This window comes from Bos taurus, chromosome 3 (genome assembly GCF_002263795.3).
Source record: "Bos taurus isolate L1 Dominette 01449 registration number 42190680 breed Hereford chromosome 3, ARS-UCD2.0, whole genome shotgun sequence".
NCBI lineage: Eukaryota > Metazoa > Chordata > Mammalia > Artiodactyla > Bovidae > Bos > Bos taurus.
This window is the reverse complement of record NC_037330.1, coordinates 92,714,640-92,740,472: the sequence shown is the minus strand read 5'-3', so window position 1 is coordinate 92,740,472 and position 25,833 is coordinate 92,714,640. Positions and strand designations below refer to the sequence as shown.

The following is a 25,833-nucleotide window of genomic DNA, read 5'->3' as shown; positions in this document are numbered from 1 at the left end:
TGTAGGAAGGGAGCCTTGGTGCACTCAGAGTTGGCCTCCTCTCCCCATCCTCCCGAGCTACTCAGGAAGCACGGGGCTCTGTGTACAAAGGAGGTTCTCCGCACTTCCGTCTTCAGGGGCCCTGCCTCTCTGCCCCTTGCCTGCCGGGGCTGTCCGGGCTCTGTCCCTGGAAGGCCTTGCTTGTTTACCTAAAGCCAGCCTCAGAAGTGAAGTGTGTTTTTCCACCAACCGAGGAGTCAGTGCAGAGAGCAAAGGTCTGGGTCATATTGGAATTCCAATTTCAATCCCAGCCTTGGTCTGCTTGCCTGCCAGCGGGCAAGAGCTTTTGCCTTTCATTGACGTCCTGGGACCAGTGCTGGTGTCCGTAAGGCCCACAGCACGTGGCGGGACCATGTGACGGGGTTCCCACACACAGAAGCCAGGGACCGAGCTGGGCTCCGCACCCTGCCCTGTTACGCCCTCCTCCACCGCTCTCCTGGTCTCAGCCTCTAGGCTGAATCACAAAGCAGCCCCCAAGTCTCATTTCCAGTTTTTAATGTTTTTCTTGTAAAACCAAAAATATAAAACTGGCAGGGGAATGGAAAACAAGTTCTGTACAATTTATATACACGAGGTCTGTGATTTCAAAACCATTGGGGAGACAAGAGGAAAGACACAGTCAAGGGATGTCACAGGTCACGGATCCTGACGGGCACCTCTGAGCGCCTGGCTGGGGCTTAGAGGCTCACTCGTGGCCAGACCCGGCCGCGTTCTGGGGAGCAGTGGCCTGGCTGCTCCGGCTGGCTGCCCCGAAGGTGGGAACAGCCAGCAGGTGGGAGGGTAGCATCGGCAGTGGAGGGCGGGCAGGTATGGCAGCATTCAGGTGTCTGTGTAGATGGAAGGGATGTGACTCAGGCAGTGGTCAAAAGCCCCATTAGGAAAGAAGCCGCAGTCCTCGGGGCCGCTGGACACGACGTCCTCAGATGACTGTGGTGGCAGCGTGGTGGGACACGGGGCCTCGGCCAGGGCCTCGTAGCCTGTGGATGTGGGGGACAGGGTCCAGGCTGGAGAACTCGCACCAATCCACATGCGAGCAAACAGAACACACCCGTCCATGTTCCCCCGCTCCCACCCACCCCCAGTACACCCTTGGTGAGGCTCACACCTGCCTCTGGTGTACGTGTGTGACATGTGTCCATGTCACAGAACAGTATACTGTTCTTAAACACACAGCCACACACCTGCACACAAGCACCTTCATACGAAATGGCCCAAACTTGCTAATACACAACCATGCACTCACATGTGTGCACACACACAAAGGAGGGATCACAGGAGGAGGACATGTGTGCACAGAGCGGGTGTGAACGTCAGCACAAACGCGATGTGGAGCACACGTGTCAGGGAGTTCCTTACACACACACGGCGCTCACACTGCCAGGAAGCACCCGTGCTGGCCCTACACGCACATGCATACACGTGCCCACACAGACTCGCCCCACAAACACGTGGAGAAGGAAGACATGTGCACACCTGGGAGCATGTGTGTGTGTGAGCAGGGACACACAGGCTCACATGCAGATGACCCACAGGTTTGTGTGTGCTCAGCTGTGCCTTGGTGCCCATCCCTCCACCCCCTGCTGCACGCCCACAGCTGCCCAAAGGGCCTTGGGACTGGGTACCAGTCTCCCCTTTGGCTGGTGTCCCCCATCCTGCCCAGTCCTTGTAGCTTCCAGCTGGATCTGAGCCCTGAGGCTGATCTGGGAATTTCCGTACCCTGCTTCTGATGCTCTTACTCGGACCAGGCCCTGTGCTCTGGGCCCGATTCCACCTGGGCTGTGTGCAGCCCTCCCCTCTCCCTGGGTTCTCCATCCCAACATGCGCAAAGCACACAGCACAGGAGTGGGAAGGAGGCAGGCAGGAGAGGCTTACCTGGGGCAGGTAAAGGTGCACTAAGGCCATGATAGCCATTGGGCCGCAGGGGGTTGAAGCCATGGGCCTCCCCCGCCAGTCCATCCCCACTGGCTGCCTGCTCGGCCGACCGGTAGCAGTCACCATAGGGGAAGCAATTCTGGATGGAGTGGAAGCTGCCCTGGTAGCCTGCAGGGGGAGGCGGCAGGGGCTGCATTCAGAGGGAAAACGCCCAGAGAGGGAGGAGGGGGCCGTCCCCCCGTGCGGCTCAGCCTCCCGCACTGGCCTGTGGCCTGGTGGGTGTGAATGGGAGGAGAGAGCCCCAGGCCAGAGGAGGTGCCGGGGTCCTACCCTGGAGCGAGCTGGGCAAAGCACTGTCACGTGGCTGCACCTGCCAGCAGTGCTCGCAGGGCAGGGACTCTGGGTCCTCCGTGCCTTTCTAAGATACCCCGTCACTCACAGTTCCTCCAAAGAGCCAGCCGCCCCACCCCCAGCCACTGCTACCCACGATGATCCCTTTGATGCCCGGTGGATGGGACAAACTCTTCTTCACCGCTCATGACAAATTTGCTCCTGGAAGAGACCCCCCTGTGAGGCAAACCGGGTCACCTGTCTCTCACCTTCTCCCAGTGTGGCCCTCAGTGCCAGCCACGACCCTCGGTGCCAGCCATCATTCCAGGTACCTGACTGCCACCCTGTGGGCCAGTGTCTCCTTCCTCTCATGCAGCCTGAGCAGGAGTCACTGGGTTATCTGGAAAGGGCCCCCTCCATCCTGACCAGAGCTTACCTTGAGGGCTGGGCAGAGGCTGGGGTGGAGGGCTCTGAAAGGGCGGGTAGGGCGGCTTGCTGGGGAGCGTGGGAAAGGGCTGGCCCCCTGGAGAATGGCTCTGGGAGGATGGTGGCAGTGGAGGTGGCCCAAGCCCCTTCAGTGGACTGACCATGGGCGAGAGGAGGCCAGGTCCCAACCTGGAGAGAAGAGAGACAGCCAAGGTTCATAGAGGTTGTCCGAGTTAGTCCCAGACACACAGCACTGACCTCATGGGTTCTGGTGAGCGTAAGATTAAATAAAGCAATGTAGACACAGCATCAGTATGATGTCAGAAACATTCTTAGCCACTCCGTGAATCATCAGCATTATCATCAAGATGAAGGAAGGAAAACCAGCAGTTAGGCCTGTTGTCCAAGTTGGCCTTTAGTCTCTTGCATGGTGTACTTTTATGGATTTTCTGTCTACATCTCTCGCCATCTCTCCTCTACTTGCATACATCCTGTGATGGGGGACTCACCACCTCCCTTTGTACAGAGCCTAAAGGACACTCACATTCTGAAATAAGACCACAGTGGCTAACAGTTGTTAGCCCTGAATCCAGCTGAGCCCCAGCAGGATGTCTAACCAGGCTGCACATCACTGGACACCAGGTCCCTTCCTTGCGCCGCCTTCCTGAGCCCTTGAGGTCTGCTCACACGAACCACAATGACCCTGGGGTCAGGGGGACCCTGGGCTGAAGGCTCACAGCCTCTGAACTACTTATGTGCAATGACTGCAGAAAAACGGAGAGTGTGGAGGTTCAGAGTATTTATTTTCTTCTTTGCATTAATGGCTATGTTGGACTGTTCATGTTAGAATACCCCATATACTCACTGCCGTAGCTCCATGTAACCTCTCCAGGCTAGCCATGCTGTCCCTGCCCACCCTCTAAGACTCGAGGAAGCATGACAGATCAGTGTCTTTCTCAAAACGGAGAAAGGAGATCTGGGGAGAGGTTGGTGGTCTTCACATCTGTAGCTCTGCAGGGTCCCCATCTGCCCTCTCTAACATGGGCCTCCTGCTGTCACTGCCCCTGTGGTGACGCTGCACTGTCGTCATTCCAATGTCTGGGACGCACACCCCTGTGAGTGCGCTGAAGACAGCAGAGGAGGGCCTCCACATCGGGACCCTGGTCCCCAGGCCAGGATCTGAGACACTGGAGGTAAGGCCAGCCTCCTGAAGTTAATGAAATGATCTTCTTCAAGGCTCCATGAGTTAACCGCCATTATCACCATCATTAATATTTCTAAGCCTGTTCTCACAGGGTCATCAAGTGGGTCTACAACTGTGCTCTATAAACTGTGGAGGGCGGTGTACAAGCCATGTGTCCTCAAAACCAGTTCTCCAGGCTGAGGCTGAGCCCAGGCGTGGCCAGGAGGGTGGCTCCTCCTCCCTCCAGCCTGCTGCGTGGTACCCTCCCATCTTATGCCAACCCCATGGTGGCACCCACACTCCAGCTTTGCCCCTACTTCCTGTCCATCCCCTCTGTTGGGATAGACCCCGCGGGGAGGGCCAGGCCCGGTCTTCTCAGTCACTCCCTGCTCAGCACCAGGCCTGGCACACAGCAAACAGCTGATAAATACTAACAAATGGGTTTCTGAATCACTCAACTACAAAATCCAGAGATTAACAGCACTGCAGACTTAAGGAGAACCAGATCTGAAGGGGAAAAAACATGCATTTTCAAAGTTTGTTTTTCCTGTCTCAAACCTGCCATAAATTCACATTTGCCACCTTCACAGCCAGTGAAATTAAACAGAACACGACTCTCTCCGAATGGACAGGGAGGCTGAGGTTCTACCCCTCTACCTGAACTCTAAAGGAAAAAGGATCGTCTGGAGCGCCTCTTCTGAGTCATGCAAATGATCCCTAAATCAAATATTTCTGCTTCAATTGGAACCTATAAAAATTAATAAAAACCTCACTGGCCTGGCAGACGAGGGCTTCATACTTCGTACATGGCTGGGGAGGGAAAAAAAAAAAAAAAACCCACCCTATTGGGCGTCTTCTCTGAGCCAGGGTAAATAAATTTGGTCATGAAGTCAGGCCCTCTTAGCATATTTTTGAGTGAATCAGATAATTCTGTCAAGCTATTTAACGTCCCAGCAAACCGCCAGGGAGCCACGAGTGGCCTTCCTTGTTGACTTTGGCAGGAAAAGGAGGCTGAAGGCTTTCCCCCCTTCCTCTCCTCTTCTCAGGGGCTGAAAAAAGAAACCCATTCAAGCTGGGCCCGGTCCTGGTGTCAGGCATGAGGGCCCTTCTCTCAGGCAGCCCCGGGGGAGCCTGGGCGCCTGGCTGGTGGGGATGGCTTGCCTGTCGCTCCCGCAGGCGCGGGTGGCCAGGCGGGCTGGGGGTCCCGTCTCAGTCTTGTCATCACTCTGCCTCTCACTGCAGGAATTCCTGATGGGCACTTACGCAGGCAGCAGGCAGGTGATGAATGAGGCGGAGCAGAGTGAGCAGGCCCGAGTGGGGAAAGGCTTCTGTGGTTTATTTGTCTTTGGTTGGAGATGTCTGGGGGCTGGGTGAGCAGGTGGCCTGAGCCGGTGGGTGGGTGGGTGAGGGAGGGACAGGAGGTTGGTGTCCATGGAGCCTGTACCAGCTGACACACACAGTATCAGGCATGTGCACCTGACCCTCACCACTTCCACAGAGAAGGGTATTCTAATGCCCATTTTACAGAAGAGCAGACTAAGGCTCCAGGAAGACTTGATTTTCTGGGTTCCCCTTGGTACTCCATCAGGCTGCCTCTTTGTGGCTCTTTGGCATCACAGCCAGCCTTCCCTGCTCCATGAACACCTAGGGCACTCCCTGCACGCCCACGGGTTCAGCTCTGACAAGCTCTCCTCTCCCCACCCAGCCAGACTGTCCTCAAGTCCCGCTCACTCCATGGGACTCTCGCCTGCTGGGGGTCCCTCCTCCCTCCCACCGGCGCTGGCTTGGGCTGCCATCCACTCTCTGTGGACACTGCAGTCCAGCCCCACACCGCAAGCTGTGTCTTCTCATTCCCAAACCTGACTTGCTCACTGCTCAACACCTTGCAGACAAGTCCTGTCACAGGCCTTGTGGTCTGGCCCTGGTGACCTCTCTCCTGAGGTCACCCCACATGAAGGTGCAGCTTCCAGAACACACTGAGCTCTCACCACACCTGCCCTTCCTCCCAACCTCTCCACTTCTACTTAACCTTGGAGGCCCCACATAGCATCACCTCCCGGAAGCCCTCCCTGACATATTCCCCCACTGCACTGGGTTCTCTCCGGCTTTCCACAGCCTCTTCTTTCTTCCCAGAGAGTTACTTGCCCAGTGTGGGAAATCCCTGTAGGTCTATCACAGGGAGCTTCACCAGGGCTGCGGGAATCAGTGGCCCCATACCAGGGCATCAGCAACTGGACACTGAGAGAACAGGTGAGTGAGTAGCAGGAGAAGCCCTGGACAACAAACTGGGTGATGGAATCAGGCCAGCGGCCCCAGGAACAAGCAGGCCAAGGCCAAAGCCAAGGCTTTGACCTTGAAAAGGAAGGACAGGGAAGGAGGAAGGTGATGGGATCAGGCTTCGGGGGACAAGTTTGCTCAAGTCCTGCTGGTGATGAGCAAAAGTAGCAGGAAGGGTAGGGGGAAGGGCTGTGAGGCTTCCCTCTACTCATTTGCAAGGAAAAGATTTCCCAAGGATTCAGTCAGTTCAGTTCAGTTGCTCAGTCGTGTCCGACACTTTGTGACCCCATGAACCACAGCACGCCAGGCCTCCCTGTCCATCACCAACTCCTGGAGTTCACTCAGACTCACATCCATTGAGTCAGTGATGCCAGCCAGCCATCTCATCCTCTGTCATCCCCTTCTCCTCCTGCCCCCAATCCCTCCCAGCATCAGAGTCTTTTCCAATGAGTCAACTCTTCACATGAGGTGGCCAAAGTATTAGTTTCAGCTTCAGCATCAGTCTTCCCAATGAACACCCAGGACTGATCTCCTTTAGGATGGACTGGTTGGATCTCCTTGCAGTCCAAGGGACTCTCAAGAGTCTTCTCCAACACCTCAGTTCAAAAGCATCAATTCTTCGGCGCTCAGCTTTCTTCACAGTCCAACTCTCACATCCATACATGATCACTGGAAAAACCATAGCTTTGACTAGATGGACCTTTTGTCGGCAAGGTAATGTCTCTGCTTTTTTTAATATGCTGTCTAGGTTGGGCATAACTTTCCTTCCAAGGAGTAAGCGTCTTTTAATTTCATGGCTGCAGTCACTATCTGCAATGATTTTGGAGCCCCCAAAAATAAAGTCTGACACTGCTTCCACTGTTTCCCCATCCATTTGCCATGAAGTGATGGGACCAGATGCCATGATCTTCATTTTCTGAATGTTGAGCTTTAAGCCAACTTTTTCACTCTCCTCTTTCACTTTCATCAAGAGGCTTTTGAGTTTCTCTTCACTTTCTGCCATAAGGGTGGTGTCATCTGCATATCTGAGGTTACTGATATTTCTCCCGGCAATCTTGATTCCAGCTTGTGCTTCTTCCAGCCCAGTGTTTCTCATGATGTACTCTGCATATAAGTTAAATAAGCAGGGTGACAATATACAGCCTTGATGTACTCCTTTTCTTATTTGGAACCAATCTGTTGTTCCATGTCCAGTTCTAACTGTTGCTTCCTGACCTGCATATAGGTTTCTCAAGAGGCAGATCAGGTGGTCTGGTATTCCCATCTCTTTCAGAATTTTCCACAGTTTATTGTGATCCACACAGTCAAAGGCTTTGGCATAGTCAATAAAGCAGAAATAGATGTTTTCCTGGAACTCTCTTGCTTTTTCAATGATCCAGCAGGTGTTGGCAATTTGATCTCTGGTTCCTCTGCCTTTTCTAAAACCAGCTTGAACATCTGGAAGTTCATAGTTCACGTATTGCTGAAGCCAACAATTAATACATTCTTCATTTCTAGACGATTAAGTGACCACAAAGGGAACCACATTGTATGGAGGAAAAGGCCCCCTTCCTGCAGGGGTCCTGCAGTAAAGCTTTCTGGACAGCCCCGGCCAGTGGTCACGGCTGCAGGGCCAGAAGTGGGGACAAGGCCTAGGTGGGCATCTATGGAGTGGGCAGTAGGGGCAAATAATCTGCTCACCAAACACAGAGTATAAGCCAAAGAGAAGTCAGGGTGAGGCTCCCAAGAAGGCTTGGGTGCAGCAGCCCAGCCCACAGGGTCTGGGTCAGGGTCAGGGGTAGGGGGGATGCAGCACCTTCCCGGGGCCACCCCCACTGGGGAGGCAAGGGGGCACGAGGTGAGGTGCCAGGAAGCCCCATGATATCATCCACCAGCTAGGATGTCTATGAGGCAAGGAGGAAATCGTGCCCAGTGAGTATCTGGTACACACAGTAGGTGCTGCATAAATGCTGGCTACTTTCATTATCAGTAACAACCATTTAGTGTGCGGGACGCCTGCCCTCACCTGCCACCCATGCAGGTGCCCATCTGCTGTCCCAGAGGAGGACTGGCTTGCTATACATACCCATCCCGGGTGCTCTCAGCCGTGGGCAGAGGGGACAGATGGTGGTGGGAACTGGTGGTGGCGTCCAGTGGGTGGTGCCTGGAAGGGACATCATGCATAGAGGGCAGGATGCTTGCTGCCAGCCCATTATGGGGGTTGATGGAGCCAGGATACATGCCTGCAGGGAAGCAAACAATTATCACTGGACTTTGGCCGCTCCCTAGAGATGGCTGTGGTCACCCCAGGAACTGTGCCTGCTTATGGAGACAGAAAGACAAGAAGGGAAACCAGCATTGTATTCCTAGATGGTTAGGAGCACAGACAGGGGGAGATAATGGCCCCACTGTGCTCTGTTCATGCTGCAGCTGAAGGGTTGTATGCGGGGCTGAGGTCCATGCTGAGCACAGAGGTGGACTGACATGGGGCTGTCAGAGGTGTGGGGTGGTTGGACCCTGTGAGTGTGTGTGTGTGTGTGTGTGTGTGTTTACTGAGGCAGAGGCAGATTTGAATGGAGTAAGCCGCCTCAAATCTCTGGAGCTGTTCTGGGAAAGAAGGGGCTTGCTCCATGTAGCCCCAGTAGACAGAGACCCTGGGATGAAGGGAAGCTTGAGAGAAGCAGATTGGACCTGTCTGTTCCTTCTAACAGGCAGATTTGTGGTAGGGTCACAGGTTGCCCTTGGAGAAAATGCACTGCTCTTCCCCAGAGGTGTGCGAGGAGAGCCTGGATGTCTGCCGTGAGGGGTTCCAGAGACAGGATGGCTGTGCTAGCTGGATGGCAGGTTGGCCTGGGAGACCTGGGAAAAGGGATGCCACAGACGGTTGTGTAGGATGTACACTGTACAAGGGTGTCGACTGAGCACAGGTGTCAGCCATGTTCGAGTCTCAGATTCTAAACCTCTGGAAGATGCCTGCAAGAGGGAGCACCTTTTACTACCAAAGGTCTTTCCCTTGTTAAGAAGACGGGTCGGATAATGAATCAAATGGGGGACACACGTTGCCCAGGACAGGGGGGTCAACGTGTGTCATGACTGACACATGTCAGTCACATGTTGCTCCAGGGACCCCACTGAGGGCTTGAGAGTACTGACCAAGGCCAGCGCTTCCCAAAGACCTTCACAAGGAACCTGAATTAGAGAGGAAAACAAGCCCCTTCTCTGGGACTGGAGCCTGAGGAGGTCACACCAAGAGTTGCAATTTTTTGATGTTCCCTATTTTATCTGAAAAAAATGGGGCCAATTTGCACCCCCTTTTTAATCTGCCACATTTACCGATTTTCATAGAAATTGACATCATTTTCCCAGAAATCAATTCAAGCTGATGCCCTGGGAGGACTCTGTGGACCTGGGGACCGGGCCCTGAGCTGCACTGAGGCTGCATCAGGTATTCAGCCGTTATATTCTGAGTGTCATTCTGGTCATCCTGGATCCACACTCAATGCTCTCAGCACCTCATGAGGACCACTGGAAAACAGACCACACTCTTTTCAGGGGTGGGGGTCAAGGAGGAACTTTTCCTTTCTCAGGTGGTTGGGGTCCCAGGCCTGTGAGTCAGGGGACTACTACCAGGAATTGAGCAGGACAAGGGCAGGGATTGCAAGCTCAGTGCCTTAGGTAGCACAGCAGGGAGCAGAATGAGTGGCCTGGCAGGGGATAATGACAGGGAGTGGTGGGACTATGGCACCGCAGTGTGTAGACCAAGCAGTCTGCAGCCCTGGCCTAGAGTTAGAGCGATAGACGTTCAATGGAAGGGTTATATTCGGTGAAATTCTACTCCTACAATAAATGCGTTATTACTGACAACAATTCATTAAGAATATACTATACGTCAAGGTCTTTCCCCACACCATCAAGTTCAAGCATCTCAACAACTGTCAACTGGGGCGATAACATGATCTCATTTTAAGATGACGTCTTAAGAACTTCAGTAATTTGCCAAAAGTCATGCAATGGGCAGCTAATCAGTCCTCCCAAATGACACCAAGACAAAGTTCATTTAAAGTTAGGCTCCCGTTCAGGCGCTGGCCCGTCAGGCGAGGGGCCTCTGGCGCAGGCTTCGCTGCCAGGCTGTGAGACCCAGGCTCTGAATGGGCTCTTGGGGGCCCCCTGCCTCTCAGCCCCAGTCCCTCCTGGCCCCTGTCTCAGGGATCTCGGCTCCCATGGACACCACCACCCACCCGCCCATCCGCCTCCTCCCTCAGCCGCACACCCCTCCCAGCTTGGGCAGGAAGGCGCGGGAGGGGGCTTCTGCAGACGGGGCCTGACTCAGCGCTGCTCCTGCCTCGCTCTACTCACCACTCTCTGTAGCACCTCCTCGCCTGCCATCTTGAACCAATCTGGGGGCCTGACAGTTGGGAAGGCCTAGAATCCTGATAAATCCTGCTCCCTTTCCCTCAGCCGTGCTGACCTCATGCTTCTCACGTCCTCACTGCCCATCTCGTTACCTGGGGTGGCTTGAAGGAGGCCTGCCGGGGAAATTCCTGAGGGTTTCCTGTGAGGAGAGCTGGTCCTTCCTGATGAGGGGCAAGCTCAGGGGAGCTTCACATAGTCAGACAGCGAAGACTGGAGGCCGCTCTCACCAGCCCCTCCCCAACCTCACCCCTCTGTTCTGGACTCTTCTGTCCACACTTTCCCCTGCCTTTGCCCGGCCCCGGTCCAGATGCCTCCCTGTCCAGCCCCCTGAGGGTAAATATACGGTGGGCGACCGAGTGTGTGAACCAGGCACGTTGAACATGCGGACAGACAGTGGGCAGGAAGGAGGGAACCACCGTTATCGTAATGAGCAGGCTGGCCCGTCCAATCTCTCCCCAGAACGCACCACTTCAGGCTGTAAATCAGCGTCATCAATCATCAGCCGTGAGTGCTTAACCTCTGGCCCTAACATCTGTTCCCAACTGTGCCTGAGGCATCCGCTGCGGGGTCTGCAGGAGAACCTGACGGCCCCAGGGGGACCCAGGACTCCTGAGCTTGCCTGGCTGGCCCTTTTCTCCCCGCTGTGCTGGAAGTAGCTCAAGGACAGAGACCCGCACAGAATCTGGAACACAAGAGGTGCTCAGTATGGCAGGGTGGAGCAGAGGACCCTGGCGGGTTACAGTGCGTGGGGTCGCAAAGAGTCAGACACGACTGAGCACACGCGCATGCGCGCACACGCACACGCACACGCGCATGCGCACACACGCACACGCACACACACACACGCACCATGGCAAAGGCAGCAGACAGCTTGTTAAGGGCATGGCCTGCAGCCAAATGGCCTGGATTCAAATCGGCCTCTGCCATTTACTAGTTGTGGAACCTCAGCAAAAAGTTACTTAAGCTCTCAAGGCTTCAGTTTCCTTGTCTGGAAGAGAAAGTGCATGCTAGTATGTACTTTATGAGGCTGACATGAGGATTATGTTAGTTAACACATACATGTACAGTCCCTAGAACAGCTCCTGGCATATATTCAGTAAACGATGGCTTTTGCATTATCACGAGATGGATGAGTAAACAGCTACTCTTCTCCTTCACCGTGAGCAACAATAATAATGATAAAATTCTCCATCACACTGGTTTTATATAATTATGTGATCATATCCACAATCACATTTGCTGTCACAGCAGATTGCTGGGGAGGGGTGGGGAACTCAGGCTCAAGCAGCAGAGATGCTGCTGACCCACTGCTAGAGCAGGCCTGGGCAGGCTTCGTGTTACCCCAGTGCCCCTCTCATCCACAATGCCGCCTCAGAGACTCTGTTTCTCATCTGCAGCATGGGCTCACTGGGGACTGGATGAAATGATGTTGGAAAGTGACCAGCCCGAGAAGGTGCTCAAGAGATGTTACTGGTCCTGACTGCTCTCCCCGGGACAAGCCCTGGGCTAGTACCTGGGAGAACAGGCTTCCAAATCGGATCTGTTGCTGACCTTCCTGGATGACCTTAGGCCAGTCTTTTTCCTGCCCAGACCTGAGTCCTCCCATGGTGGAAACGATGCAGCTGTAGGACCTCTGACCCTCTGTCCCAGGGCAGCCATTGTTAACCAGTCCCAGCCCTCTTTCCTGCTAAGCCTCAGAAGCCTTCTCAACACAGAGCTCCAGCCCCAGGCAGCTGGCGTTTGAGACACAAACCTTCATCCCTAGATTGGGTCAACTCTAGGGCCTCTTCCCTACTAGCGTCCCTCTATTTTAGCAACTCTGACCCTAAGAGCTGCAGCCATGGCAGAAGGGACCCCTAGTTGGAGGCAGGTGGGTATGGTCCCTCCTCCATGGACCCATCCTCCTGGGGTGTCCTCATCCTGTGGATCTGTCTGAGCACAGGCCCTGTGTAGGGCTACCTAGAGAAAGGGAAAATACCTTCTTTTCCCAAGGCTATTTGGTAAGTGCTTTGATGGAGTTTTAAATATGCTACAACTTTAAGGCTGAGGGGGAAGAATTTTAAAAAACTAGAAAATAAAAAATGTTTAAAATAGTTGGGGTAATTCAAGAACTCCCAGAGGATGGGAAAAGCTTTCTGCTCTGATACTGTGGTTTCTTCGGGGTGGGGAAAGGGGCAGAGCACAGGAATTGTCAGCTGGAATCCACAGGCTACACTGCCCTTTGCTGGGCTGGGTTCCCAAGAAGCCAGGAGTTCCTGCCGGGGCCTGAGACCTGCCCCGTGGCTGCTGGCAGGGGCAGGCACGCTGCCTCGGCTGCACTGGAGGCTCTGAGCATCTAGATAGATGGGTGGCAGGGTCCCAGGGGTCTAGGGGGGGCCCTATCTTATGATGAGCTGGAAGCAATTACAGCCAAGCTGCCCATCCTCTCAGAGCTTCGGTTTTCTCTTCTGAAGTAAGGAGTCGTGGTGGGGAGTACATGGGACTTTAAGTTGGGGCCCAGGCATGAACCCTGAGGTGGGTCCTGAAGAAAGTGCAGGACCTGTCATAGTGAAGGTGCAGGGAGTGGAGGCTGGCAAGGTGTGTACAGTGGTTCCCAGGCAAGAGGGAGCCTGGTGTGTTCAGGGAACCGCATCCAATGTGCCAAGGTTGGGGCAGGAGGCCATTAGGAATGCCTAGGCCCCAGGAGGCCTGGGCGGAGCCTGGGCTTCATCCCACAGGCAATGGTGAGTCAAAGAGGAGTGGGTATGAAGGAACGTACACCTGGGGAGACAAGCTGCCTGGGCAATGAAGTTCCAAGGAGTGGGCACCTCCAGCAGGTTGTGCCCACATGGCCCCTGTTGCTCATGGAGCACGGCTGTCTGCCTGCAGGGCTGGGTGCAGAAAGGGCCCCCCCGGCCCTGCCTCCCCGCTTGCCTACCTGGGAGCAGTTCCTGGCCTAGGGCGCGGCCACCCTTCCCGTCGCTGGCAGCCAGCTGTGTGGACGTGTGGAGCTGCTGCAGGGCCAGACACTCGGTCAGGATGTCAGCCTCAGCGTCAGGGCCCGTGTGCAGCTGGGGAGTGAGCAGAGGGAGAGAGAGGGTTAGCACAAGATCACCTGCCCACCAGCAAGTCTCACTCTAGGGGACAGGGCAGGAAGGACGGTGGCTCCAGGGCACGACCCCTCCTTCGCTGCCCCTCAGTTTCCTCAGCTGTCAAATGGAGCTAATTGTGGACACGGTGAGAGTGGCGTTAGTTCAGGGCTGAGAAGCAGATGCTCAGGCGAGATCGAGCATTCAATGATTTTAATAGGTGAGGGAGAGCTGGACGTGCTGGGAAAGCCACCAGACAGAAGGAAGAAGAGGGAGAGAGGAAGTTGGTGGGAGCTTCCTAGACTGGGAGCCCAGGGACCAGGGAGTCCTCAGGGCGCCTAAGTCTGCTGGAAGTCATTGGAGTCCCAAGTCTCCCAGGAAGGGGTCTGACTTCACATCCCTGCAGGGCCTGCCAGGCTCCATCATTAGCTGGGAGCCTCCGCCAGGGGCGTGGCCTTGGCACAGATGCCAGGAGGGCATCAAAGTGCAGCAGCTGGGCCTCCAGGAGGCTGGAGGTCTGTGGGGCTGGTTCTTGGGCCACGGCTGGGCTGACTGACACCGGGGGAGTAGGACACAGTGAATGTGCAGTAAGTGTCTTTCCCTCCTTCCTCCCCACTCCCATCTCCCTTCCTGGCACAAAATGCAGCAGAAACAGTCCAGGGCTGGGGACAGAAGACCTGGACCCAAATCCTGCTCCATTTCTTCTTACTCCCTGTGTGACACTGGACAAATAACCTCTCTGACTCTCCCTTCCCCTGCCGTACCGGCCAGGCTGCTGAGAGGGGTGACGAGAGGACAGGTGTGAACAATGGTTGAAGGTGCTGGGTCAAGGGCTGGCTCACCCCACTGGCCGACTCCCCCTCGGTCACGTGACAGTGGGGCCGCTGAGTCGGCACCTGGCCTTGAGGGTGTCAGCTAACAGCACACTGGGGCTGGCAAGTCTTTGGCCAATCGTCCTTGTCTATCCCTAAATATAGACTTGAGCCTGACCCCTCAGAACATCTTCACATCTCCAATTGGGACCAGACGGGCACAGTGGTCCTCAAGTGATGAGGGGGGTGTGCACTGGGATGGGAAGGGTTCCTTCTGCCAGGGAAATCCCAAAGCTGACCATCAGAGTCCTGAAGATTGACTCGTCCAGATCCTCATTTTAACTGGGACAAAACCAACCCAGAGAAGGCAAGAGCCTCATTGCATGCCACACAGCAGCCGGGAGTTAGCCCGAGGGTTTTTCCACCCTCCCAGGCCAGCCGGGCCAGCACCCAGGCCCGGGGAAGGCATGCCTAGCCTCCCGAAGGGCTCTCGGCTCCCTGACCCAGCAGCTGTTTTCCATGTAAATTAAGTTTCTGGCAAAAGAGGGCCAAGGCATGTTCTTGCAGACCGCAATGTCGATCGGATTAGGAGCAGCGGGAGAGGAGAATTAAGGAAGAAAAGCATTTCTAATTCTCTCTGAAACGCAGCAGGGCTGCCAAGGAGCTGTCATAATACAAGGGTCGCTTTACCCAGAAAGATACATCATCCCCGATGGCTTTTAATGGATGCTTATTGTTGGGAAGTTTGCAGATCTGCGGCCCCAGGTCCCAGGGGCTCAGTGCAAGCCAAGCATGGGGCCTGGGAAAACCAGGGCAGGATTCTGGTCCTTGGGCATCAGTCTGCTCGGGACAGAAGCCTCCCTGGCGTGGAGCCCGGGCCGTTCCCTGTCCCTGCCCAGGCTCCTCAACCTGAAAGCAGTGGAGAGAGCTCATGCCCTGGAAGCAGATGGGTCTGGCTCTGTCCCTCCCACACCACACAACCCTGGGCATACTTGTTACCTCTTTGAGCCTCAGTTTCCACATCTCTAAAATGGGGAGGAATCTCCCACTTCCTAAGATTATGGTGAGGACGTCTATGGGGTCGCACAGAGTCGGACACGACTGAAGCGACTTAGCAGCAGCAGCAGCAGCAGCAGCAGAAGATGAGATACAGCCTGTGAAGCACCAGATTCATCCCTCCCTCCTCAGGGTGAATGTGGTTGTGCTGTGTTCACCGCAAGCTGACAGCACATGCTGTGACCACGCTCCTGCTCTGCTCTACAGCTTCCAGGGGGCTCCCGAGCCAAGCTGTCCCCTCTCCATTTTCTTTGCTACTGAGGTCTGCTTGCTCCTAGCAGCCCATCTCTGCATACCCCTATCCCATGGATTATACAGCAGTCGACTTCTCCAGCCTCTAGGCCTTTTTCTGCCCTATTTACACTGTATCCACAGTTCTGAGAACACTGCTTGGAGACAGGAGTTGCTCCTGAATCCTGCTAAACAAATTAATGGCTCTTCCTGCTCTGTCCTCCTCTGTCACGCTGATGGCCCAAGACTGGCCTCTGGTGTTTCTCTCCGCCCGACACACACCCTCCGGCACTCCAGCATCTGTGGCCCCACTGGTCCTCGGGAGATGTGGCTTCAACCCAGCCAGGTAAGGTCCTGCCCAGAGTCGCAGTCCTGTCCCTCCAACCGCACTGGGTCCCTCAGACGCTCACACACCTCCTGTCCAGAACAGAACCCGCTGCTTTCTCCTGCAAGCCTGCTTCTTTCTCAGATTCTCTATCCTGGTGAAGGGGACCACCGTCCATGCATCCTGCTCCCCCAACCTCTGACACTGATGCTCCTCCTGCCAGGCACCCCCAACCCAGCCAAGCAGTCACCAAGCCCAGTCCCTCTTCCTCCCCTCCCCCCCCGCCCCAGGTCAGCCCCCACCGCCACCCTCCATGTCTCTCCTGCCCCCAGCAGTGGCCTTCTTGTCTCAAATTTCCCTCTAACCACCTCGACCCATTCTCTACACAGCCCCCAGCTCCACCTTTCAGGGTGACGTGTCCCATCTCTGCCTGCAACCCCTCGATGGAACCCCCATCCTCAGGACAGCCCTGCCGCCTCCGCAGGGCCATCCTGTCACCCCACCCCCACAGCCTCCCCTCCGTGCCTCGCTGCTCAGCCCAGAGTCAGGCAGGGACTGCGTGAGGCTGGCCCTCAGACAGTTTCAAGCTTCTGTCACTCTCTGGGGCCCCACCTCCACAGGCCCAGTGCTTACTCCTTCTTTAAGACTTAATGACAACACCTCCTGACTTCTGTTCAGAACTTTTACTTTGGGTCAAGTACTGGTCAAAAAACCCTTGACATAGATTTCCTTGTTTAATCCTCATGACAACCCTTAAAAGCAAGTCCTCTATGCCCCATCTGACAGCTGAGGACATGAAGGACAAAGGCACTAAGACACGTACCCAAGGCCAGGGTGCCAGTAGCCACGAGCCTGCACACCACTGCCCCAGCCCCAGCCCCATGTCGCTTCTTCCATGACCCTCCAGCTCCCCGCCATAGGCCCCAGCCCCATGTCGCTTCCTCCATGACCCTCCAACCCCCCTCATAGGCCCCAGCCCCATGTCGCTTCTTCCATGACCCTCCAGCTCCCCCCCCATAGGCCCCAGCCCCATGTCGCTTCTTCCATGACCCTCCAGCTCCCCGCCATAGGCCCCAGCCCCACGTCGCTTCTTCCATGACCCTCCAGCTCCCCGCCATAGGCCCTAGCCCCATGTCGCTTCTTCCATGACCCTCCAGCTCCCCTCCGATAGGCCCCAGCCCCATGTCGCTTCCTCCATGACCCTCCAACCCCCTTCATAGGCCCCAGCCCCACGTCGCTTCTTCCATGACCCTCCAGCTCCCCGCCATAGGCCCCAGCCCCATGTCGCTTCTTCCATGACCCTCCAGCTCCCCCCCATAGGCCCCAGCCCTTTTCCGGCTCTCTGACTGCTTTCTGCACACATCTATTGCGGTCTGTGTCATATTGTGTCGACTTATCCCTTCATGTGTATCTGTCTCTCACTGCCAGGTCCCCACTGAAGGTAAGGACCATGGTTTTTATTTTTGCATCCTGAATGCTGGGAACATCAAATGTTTATAAACGAGGCCTGGGCAAATGGATAAGAGAGGAGCTGGTAGGGGGATAAATGTCTTCTGGCAGAAAGTGAGGAAGTACAGACCTCCCTCAACTTATAATGAGGTTATGGCCTCATAATCCCATCAAGGTCTGAAAATATCAAAAATCAAAATTGCATTTAATACACCTAACCTACTGAATTCAACATTCAAAAAATGAAGATCGTAGCATCCGGTCCCATCACTTCATGTCAAATAGATGGGGAAACAATGGAAACAGTGACTAACTTTATTTTCTTGGGCTCCAAAATCACTGAAGATGGTAACTGCAGTCATGAAATTGAAAGATGCTTGTTCCTTGGAAGAAAAGCTATAACTAACCTAGACAGCATATTAAAAAGCAGAGACGTTACTTTGCCGACAAAGGTCCATCTAGTCAAAGCTATGGTTTTTCCAGTGGTCATGTATGGATGTGAGAGTTGGACCATAAAGAAAGTTGAGTGCCGAAGAATTGGTGCTTTTGAACTGTGGTGTTGGAGAAGACTCTTGAGAGTGCCTTGGACTGCAAGGAGATCCAACCAGTCAATGCTAAAGGAAATCAGTCCTGAATATTCATCGGAAGGGCTGATCCTGAAGCTGAAGCTCCAACACTTTGGCCACCTGATGCAAAGAACTGACTCACTGGAAAAGAACCTGATTCTGAGAAAAACTGAAGGCAGGAGGAGAAGGGGCTGACAGAGGGTGAGATGCTTTGATGGCATCACTGACTCGATGGACCTGAGTTTGAGCAAGCTCCGGAAGTTGGTGATGGACAGGGAGGCCTGGCGTGCTGCAGTCCATGGGGTCGCAAAGAGTTGGACACGACTGAGTGACTGAACTGAACTGAACCTACTTAATACCATAGTTTAGCTTCCCCTACCTTAAATGTGCTCAGAACACTTACACAAGACTACAGCCGGTGATTACCTCAGGCAAAGACTGTCCTAAACAACGTGCCGAATAGCTCATATAACGTACTCCCGGAATAGCTCACTTCCAAATAGCTCACTTCCAGAATACTGTACTGGAAGTGGAAAGCAGAATGGTGGTCTGCGAACAGAATGGCTGTGAGTGTATCAGTTGTTCCCCTTTGTGATCGAGCAGCTGCCTCTGCCCAGCATCACAAGAGAAGATCCTGCCCATCACAGACACGGGAGAAGATCAGACTTCAAAGTGTGGTTTCTACTAAACTTGTGAAAATACCATCGTACCATCGTAAAGTTGACAAATTGTGAGCTGGACCATCAGAAGTCAAACCACTGTTAAGTCACAGAGAAGATAAAACTTCAAAGTGTGGTTTCTACTGAACTTGTGAAAACAAACCACTGTAAGTCATGGACCATCTTGACACTTGGGCTGGTGGGAGGCAGACGGACGGTGAGGGACAGTAGCACCCATGGGTGTGGAAGGCTGGATACATGCAAGGAGTGTGACCTTTACCTGTCTTGATGCTGGACAGGAGGCTGGGTGGGGTAGGGGGGGTTGTCTGCAGAGATGGGCCTGGAACGGAGCCCTCTTACCTTCTTACGCACCTGCTGCTCTTTGGCTGAATGGGCCTTCACGTGCTTGCGGAGGGAGCTGGGGTCTGTGTAGCGCTTGGAGCAGCCAGGGATCTGGCAGGCGTACGGCTTCTGTAACATCAGAGGGCAGAGGTGGGGTGAGTGGGGGGCCATCCACCGGGCCGTACGTCCTGCTGTGTGGCTCGCATCCTATCCCTCCCGCCAGGAGGAGTCTGCCTCAGGCCTGCCCACGGGTAGGGGGAAGGTGCCTGGCCTGGCAGTGAAGGAGGCCTTTGTGTCTCCACTCTACCCTCATCCTGGGACCTCTGGTAAGTTGCCTCCCCTCTCGGACTCTCACTTTCTCCTCTGCAAGATGATGGGGCCCCCCAAGTTCTAAGACTTCTTCCAGCTCTGACACTGGCTCTGAGAAAAGAACACCCTTTGTGGCTCACAGCTGCAGAGGAGCAGCAAGTGAACAAGGATTAAAGTGAGGGGCAGAGGGGCAGGAGGAAAAGGAAGAACAGGCGTGGGGCACAGCTCGAGGCAATGGGACACAAACGTGGAACCAAGCTGGAGAGCGGCAGGCCCAGGCTCGGAGCCCCTGACGAACCTTGCAATGGGTCCGGGGTCCCCAGACTGGTCCCCAGGCTATGAAGATTGTAGGTCCTCAAACCAATAATCACAGGAGACCAGAGGGTACTGGGTCTCAGGTGTAGCCCCGGGTAGGCTGGGCATTGGTGCCCTTCACGTCCCTTTCCCCTGGAGCCCCATTCATCTTCTAGAACAAGTCAGTGCCTACCACCTCCCCTGGTTCCTATCCAGACCCCTTGTGCTCTCTACGCCTCCAGTCTACCCTCTCATTCACAGCCAGAGGACCTCTCTCACAGGCCTGGCCACGCTCTCACCTTCTAACCCCCCATGGCTCCCTGGTGCCCTCGGATACAGCCCATCTCTGGGTGCTAAAGGCCCTTTGTGACTTTAGCCCTGGTTGAGCCCTCACCCCTCCTCCCACCCCAACACACCCAGCTCTTGTCACCTCCTCTCCAACCTCTCCTGAGTCTGGTTCCCACTGCCACTTCTCAAGTTTCTACCGGTAGCACTGTCCACCTGCGCTGCGGGGTCTGTCCAGGGGTGAGTTTTCTTCCAGGAAGGGTCCCTTCTGATTCATCCCAGGTCAGGGCTCTGTGGCTGTAACTGAATTCTGAGCTCCCCGTAGAAGCAAACCTCCATGAGACCTTGCTCAGGGACTCCAGCTGCCACTGGGGCTTGAAGTCCCTAAGGCTCCCTTTCTGAACACATCCAGCAGCTCTGATTTCTCAGGGCCCTCTGGCCTCCAACCACTGCAGGGGACACAGTGGTGGGGGACGTTTAGAGATGACGCCTATGTCCCCACCAGCCATGCCGACTGGAACTGCCCCTAAACCTCAAGGTGAGCCAGCCCTGCTGGACAGCATGGGGTTGGGGGCGGGGAGCAGAAACAGACGGCCATACCTTGGTGCTGCCACGGAGAGTTGCCACGTTAAAGAAACAGAGGAGAGCAAAAAGAAAGAGACAGAGCAGTGAGAGGCTGGCCTCGCTGAAAGGCAGGTACGGTAGGGTGGAAGGCAGGCCTCAGACCTGCCCCCCACACAACCACTCAGAGACACAGATACAGACACAGACCCACACACCACAGGGCCCTTCTTTCTTGGGCCCGATTCCCACCCCAACACACACACACACACACACACACACACACACACACACACTCTTTCTCTCATGGGCCCTGCCCTGCTCTGCCCCAGGCTCTGTCCCCAGGGGACGCTGATACAAATCCACGCGCTTTTGTCAAAAAGCAAACAAACAGAGCTCCGTGTGTGCAGGCGCCCTCGCCTGGAAAGAGGGCACAAGGCCCATCTCTGTGTTTGTTTTTCCAGGGCCTGACGTGTGTAGAACATTCCTCCAGCCCAGCTCCCCCAGGAGCCCTCAGGAAACCCTGTGGCTGGCTGTCCCAAGCAGCAGCCAAGCCCCAGGCCTGCAGTCACCGCACCAGCTCCAAGGCCTCGTTCACAGCAGGACACTCAGGGCCGTGCTGTGAGCATCCAGCACCTCACAGCGCCCTCCCGACCTGAGCACAAGACAGCCCCTCACATACTAAGCCCGCCCTCGCCCCGCCCAGTGTGCAGGCACTGCACTCCGCGCTGGCCAGCTGCGATCTCCTTTCAGCCTCACACTCACCCCATGAAAAGCATCCCCACTTTACAGATGAGGAAACTGAGGCTGATGCTTTGCCCAAGATCCTGCAGAAGTGCGGTGCCCACGCCCCTCTGCTCAGGTGCCCCCTCTCTTCTGCAGCCCTGAACAGTCCAGGGAAGTGGGCAAAGGAGAGACTATTGCCCCCATCTTCCCTGTAAGGAAACCGAGGCCAGGGCAGGACAGTCTGTGGCAGTTAGGACTCGAACTGCACATGGAGTATCTGGGATGTGGCAGGATTTGGTCAGCATTCAGTCAGCAAGTCACAGGTAGGCCAGCGACTCACGTTTGCTGTACAGACCCTGTGTCTGGCCGCCACAGCTGTCGCCTCAGTTGATCCCCCCATCCCTCTCCTGTAAGGTAGGAGTGTTTGAAGCCCAGAGAGGTTGGGTGGCAGTTCTCAGACCTCTGGGACCAGATGGAGGGCTGGGATTAGAACCCAGGCTGGCTCTCTGCAGTCTGTTCCACTGCTTCCCTGCCCATGGAGAGAATCCCACTTTCTCTGGTGCCAGAGCGGACCTGGGGACGTGAGCAGGTCCCCTCTGGAAATAAGGCCCAGCCTGCATGGGGCTGACCCCATGGGCCCTCGGGTGCTGGGAAAGCAACCTCACCATGGGGGGCCACTGCAGTGTCTCCATGGGCCTGGCGCGGGGGCTGGGCTCGACCAGGACCTTCTGGGGAGATGCAGGACTGAGATAACCCTGCGGGCTCATTCTGGGCCTGCCCTGACCCTGCCCTCGGAGCTCTGTTCACACACCAAGCAGGGGCCAGAGGCCTGTTGCTTTGGGGCTGGGGCCAGGAATGCAGTAAGGAGAGGGGAGGAAGGGGGTAAGTCAGGGTAGGTGACCCCGAGATGCCTGGAGGGAGGCCTGGGGGAGGCAGTGCAGAGGGGCCTGGTGTTGCTGGGGCTGCCATGTGTACCTCTCAGGGCTGGTATAGGTGCCAAGGGCCCCAGGGGCTGGGCATGAGAAGATGATGGAGGCAGAGGGGTTTGTTAGCACCTCTTCACTCTATGTGCCCACCCTCAAGACAGTAAGCCTGACGTGGGGGTGGTGGGGACAGTGGTCAGGCTCAGGCTAGGGGCAGGGCTCTTCCTTCCTACCTCATCCCCTCCGCTCTTCTCCCCTTCTTCAGCAAGGGGCACTGAACTAGTGGTCAGGCAGACAGGGTTGCATCCCAGCTCCCCGACTTTCCAGCCATGTGACAGTCAATGATTTCATCTCTGAGCCTCAGTTTCTTCGTTTGCAAAAGGGGACAGGCCCCTACCTTGTGGTTTGTCACTTAAACTGGGGGAGGGTATGTGTGGTCTCAGAGGACGGGAAGATGTGTAGACCATTCTGCCCAGGGCCTGGCCGGGCCCCAGAACGTGACTACCCTGCTATTTTCTGCTATCCACCTCCCCCATCTTTTGGGGATCTTGGTTTTCCCAGCTATAAACCCCCCAGAGGGCCTCCAGCTCTGACTTCTGTTGCCACGTGGCCTCCGACTTACCCTGGAGTGGTCAATCGCCCATCTGGGCCTCTGTTTCCTCATCTGTATGTCCCGGTTACTTGACGCTGGGCTGCACGACCACTCAGGTCTCCCAGGCCCCCACTGGCAGAGTTCCCCAAACATTCGCACAAAAAGCAGATATACAGGCCAGTGGTCCAGATGTGGAGTCTGGCTATGGACCCATCCTCTGCTGCACTGAGGGGCTGGGGGTCTCCTAGGCTGGTGCATCCCCTCACATAGGTGCTGTGAGACTGCGGGGAGGCCCCAGTCAACTCTGCCACCTTCTGGCTGAGTAGGGAACTGCCCGGAGCCCCACTTTCCTCATCTGCCAAATGGGCTCGTGACCCACTGACCGGCAGAGATGGTGGGAGATGATGTTGTAGAAGTGCTCTGTTAACTGCTGAGGTCTGTATGCACAGTACAGAATGCTTGGACCGGTGCTGTGATGGAGCCACAGGTTCTCTATCACACTGGCACAAACAGGAAAGGAGGTGGACACACGGGCATCTGGGGCCCAGGTCACTGATCCAGGGGCCTGGAGTCTTGGGCCCTGCTTACCTCAACGGCTTACCCACCGTGCCCGGGAGATACGCAAGGCCCTGGAGAGCCTCTGGCCTGTCTCCATGCCAGGGGTCAGGGTGGGGGTGGGCGAGGAAGAGCAGGGAGGATTGGCTCTGGGAGTGACTGACAGGCTCGGGGAGAAGAGGCAGGATGCGAGCTGCACCCCCACCCCCTTGCCCCGTGCCCCCGCTCAGTGGGGCCCACACTACTGCTTGGGCTGGTGGTTCTCAACCAGGTGAGAGTTTAATTCCTCCTCCCCAGGATTTTTGCCAACACTGAATGACATTTTTGGTTGTCACAACTGGGAAGTAGGAAATCGCTCCTATCTAATGGATCGAGGCTTCCCTGGTGGCTCAGTGGTAAAGAATCCACCTGCAATGCAAGAGACATGGAAGAAGCCACAGGTTCGATCCCTGGGTGGAGAAGAGCCCCTGGACAAGGAAATGGCAACCCACTCGGGTATTCTTGCCTGAGAAATCCCATGGACAGAGGAGTCTGGCAGGCTGCAGTTCATAGAGTTGCAAAAGAGTTCATAGGGACGCAACTTAGCAACTAAAACAACAGAGGCCAGGAATGTGGCTAAACACCCTATAATAATGGTGCTTTCCTCTCCCTGCAAAGAACTGTCCTGCCCAAAATGTCAACAAGGCTGAAGGCAGGGTTTCTGCCTGGAGGTGGCTGCTGCCCTGCCTTAGACAAACATGGCCGGGGTGCTTGTCCTCCACCCTCCACCCTCGGCCTCTACCCCCGGGGCCTACCGTGTCGAGGTGGGTGCGCTGGTGCTTGGCGCGGTCACTGGAGTTGCTGAAGGCCTTCTGACAGCCTGGGTGCTGGCACAGGTACGGCTTCTCGCCCGTGTGGCTCCGCAGGTGGATCTTGAGGTTCTCCAGGCGCGAGAAGGCCTTGCTGCAGCCCTCGAACTGCAGGAGAGGCCGGTGAGGGGCACTCTGCAGGCCCTGGAGGGCCCACCGCCCAGCCCGAAAATGGGCCCCAGCATCTGCTCCCCTGCCAACCCCCTTGGCCCTGCCCGAGGCCTCCTGGTGCCCCAGTTCAGCTCCCCATGAAGTGCTCAGGACCTAGACTCTTATCTGGGAAGGTCTGGTGGATCCAGAAAAAAATCCATCCCTGATTTAGAAATGGCCACTAGGACTTGAGAAAAGCTGGTCTTTCTGTCTCTGGACGGGTCTGCCCTCCAATGGCGTCTAAAAGTGACATGCCACTCTAATGGTAGCGCAGCCCTGAATGGACAGGGGGCAGGCACATGTCCAGTGCAGACAGCCCTAGATTTGGAACCCAAGGCCTGGATTTTAGTCAGTTCCGCTCTCAGTGAGGCTCTGAGCAGTGCCCTTGATATGCCTGTGCCTTATTTCCTTGCCTACAAACTTAAAGCTGTGTAGCCACCATCCAGGGCTGATACGAAGGCCCCAAGGGGTGGGACACTTGACTGTCAAAGGGCTTTGCCCTCCTGGAACACGGCATCATGCTGATTGCTGTCAGAACAATGACCACACTTGTAAACTCAGAGTCTTTGACTTATCATTTGGCTGTTTATCTGTTCAATGCCCCCAAGTATGCACCAGGCCCCACGCCAGGCAGTGAGCATGCAGTGGGTACAGCACAGACATGTGATGTCCCTGGTGGGGGTGAGGGTGGACAGAGAGGAACACAGTGTCGATTCCGGCAGCTTCTGTCCAGCTCCCATCTCTTCCCCCAGAGTCCTCTAACTTCAAACTCCTTCCTTCCTACCCTCTACACAGCTACCCCAGGAGGCTCTGATGTATGAAAGAGACCCTGCTGCTCTTGCCTAAATGTGGGCCTGGCATTCAAACACCCAGCCCTCCACACTTCCGGCCCCTCTCGACTCCCCACCCAAGGCTCACAGCAGCAGGGGTCTGCCAGGTAATGCCAAGTCTTTGTTTCTGTAAGACACTCAGCAAGGAATGTCCTATCTCTCTCATCACAGTCTGTCCAACCCCTGTCAGCCTGCAAGATCCTTCGCCCACAGACCCGAGGCGCATTCCCTGGTCCCCGTGTGACTGGCTGCCCTTTCCTGCTTCTCCTCACTGTCCACCTTCCATTCCCAAGGCGCTTGCCACGGGCAGGAGGAGGAGGTGCCCTGGCCTGCCTCTGCTCCCTCTGTCCAGGAGTGATGCTAGAGGTTTAACCACACACGACAGTCAGAAAGTGAGCGGCCCCAACATCCCCACCTCAGAGACGGAGGCTTCCTAGGGTGGTCCCGCGTTGGGACAGGACACAGGCCACGTCTGGTGCCAAAGCCCAGGTGGCTCCTCTGTGCTCGCTGTCTTCCCAGGGGCAGGGGGCAGGGGGAGGCGATTCTTAAGAAGAAATCAGAGGAGGCCGGGCTCCCTCTCTTGAGCCACTGGTTCCATCGTCTAGGCCAGGACAGACGACGTGAGACAAGGACTCAGAGACAACGGCCGGTCTGGTGCGGGCACTCCCGGCGCCTGTCCCTTAAAGGCCTGGCCGCAACTGCAGGCCGCGCTCTGCTTGGGGCTGGCCCAAGG

General features: G+C 55.8%; 1 protein-coding gene across 3 annotated transcripts in view; it reads right to left on the bottom strand.

Annotated features, from left to right (window-relative positions):
- Window positions 1-517: 517 nt before the first annotated feature.
- Window positions 518-25,833, bottom strand: part of GLIS1 (GLIS family zinc finger 1) — a 260,514-nt gene continuing 235,198 nt past the window's right edge. The window contains exons 5-11 of one of the 3 annotated variants that reach the window (XM_010803559.3): window positions 24,067-24,228; window positions 19,046-19,156; window positions 13,437-13,569; window positions 8,193-8,349; window positions 2,678-2,856; window positions 1,912-2,079; window positions 518-1,016 (exon numbers count right to left, since the gene is read on the bottom strand). In XM_010803559.3, coding sequence (XP_010801861.3) covers window positions 859-1,016; window positions 1,912-2,079; window positions 2,678-2,856; window positions 8,193-8,349; window positions 13,437-13,569; window positions 19,046-19,156; window positions 24,067-24,228 — 1,068 coding nt within the window. In that variant the 3' untranslated portion in view covers window positions 518-858. The remainder of the gene's footprint in view (window positions 1,017-1,911; window positions 2,080-2,677; window positions 2,857-8,192; window positions 8,350-13,436; window positions 13,570-19,045; window positions 19,157-24,066; window positions 24,229-25,833) is intronic. The other 2 variants (XM_059885137.1, XM_059885138.1) reach the window with 2 other exon arrangements.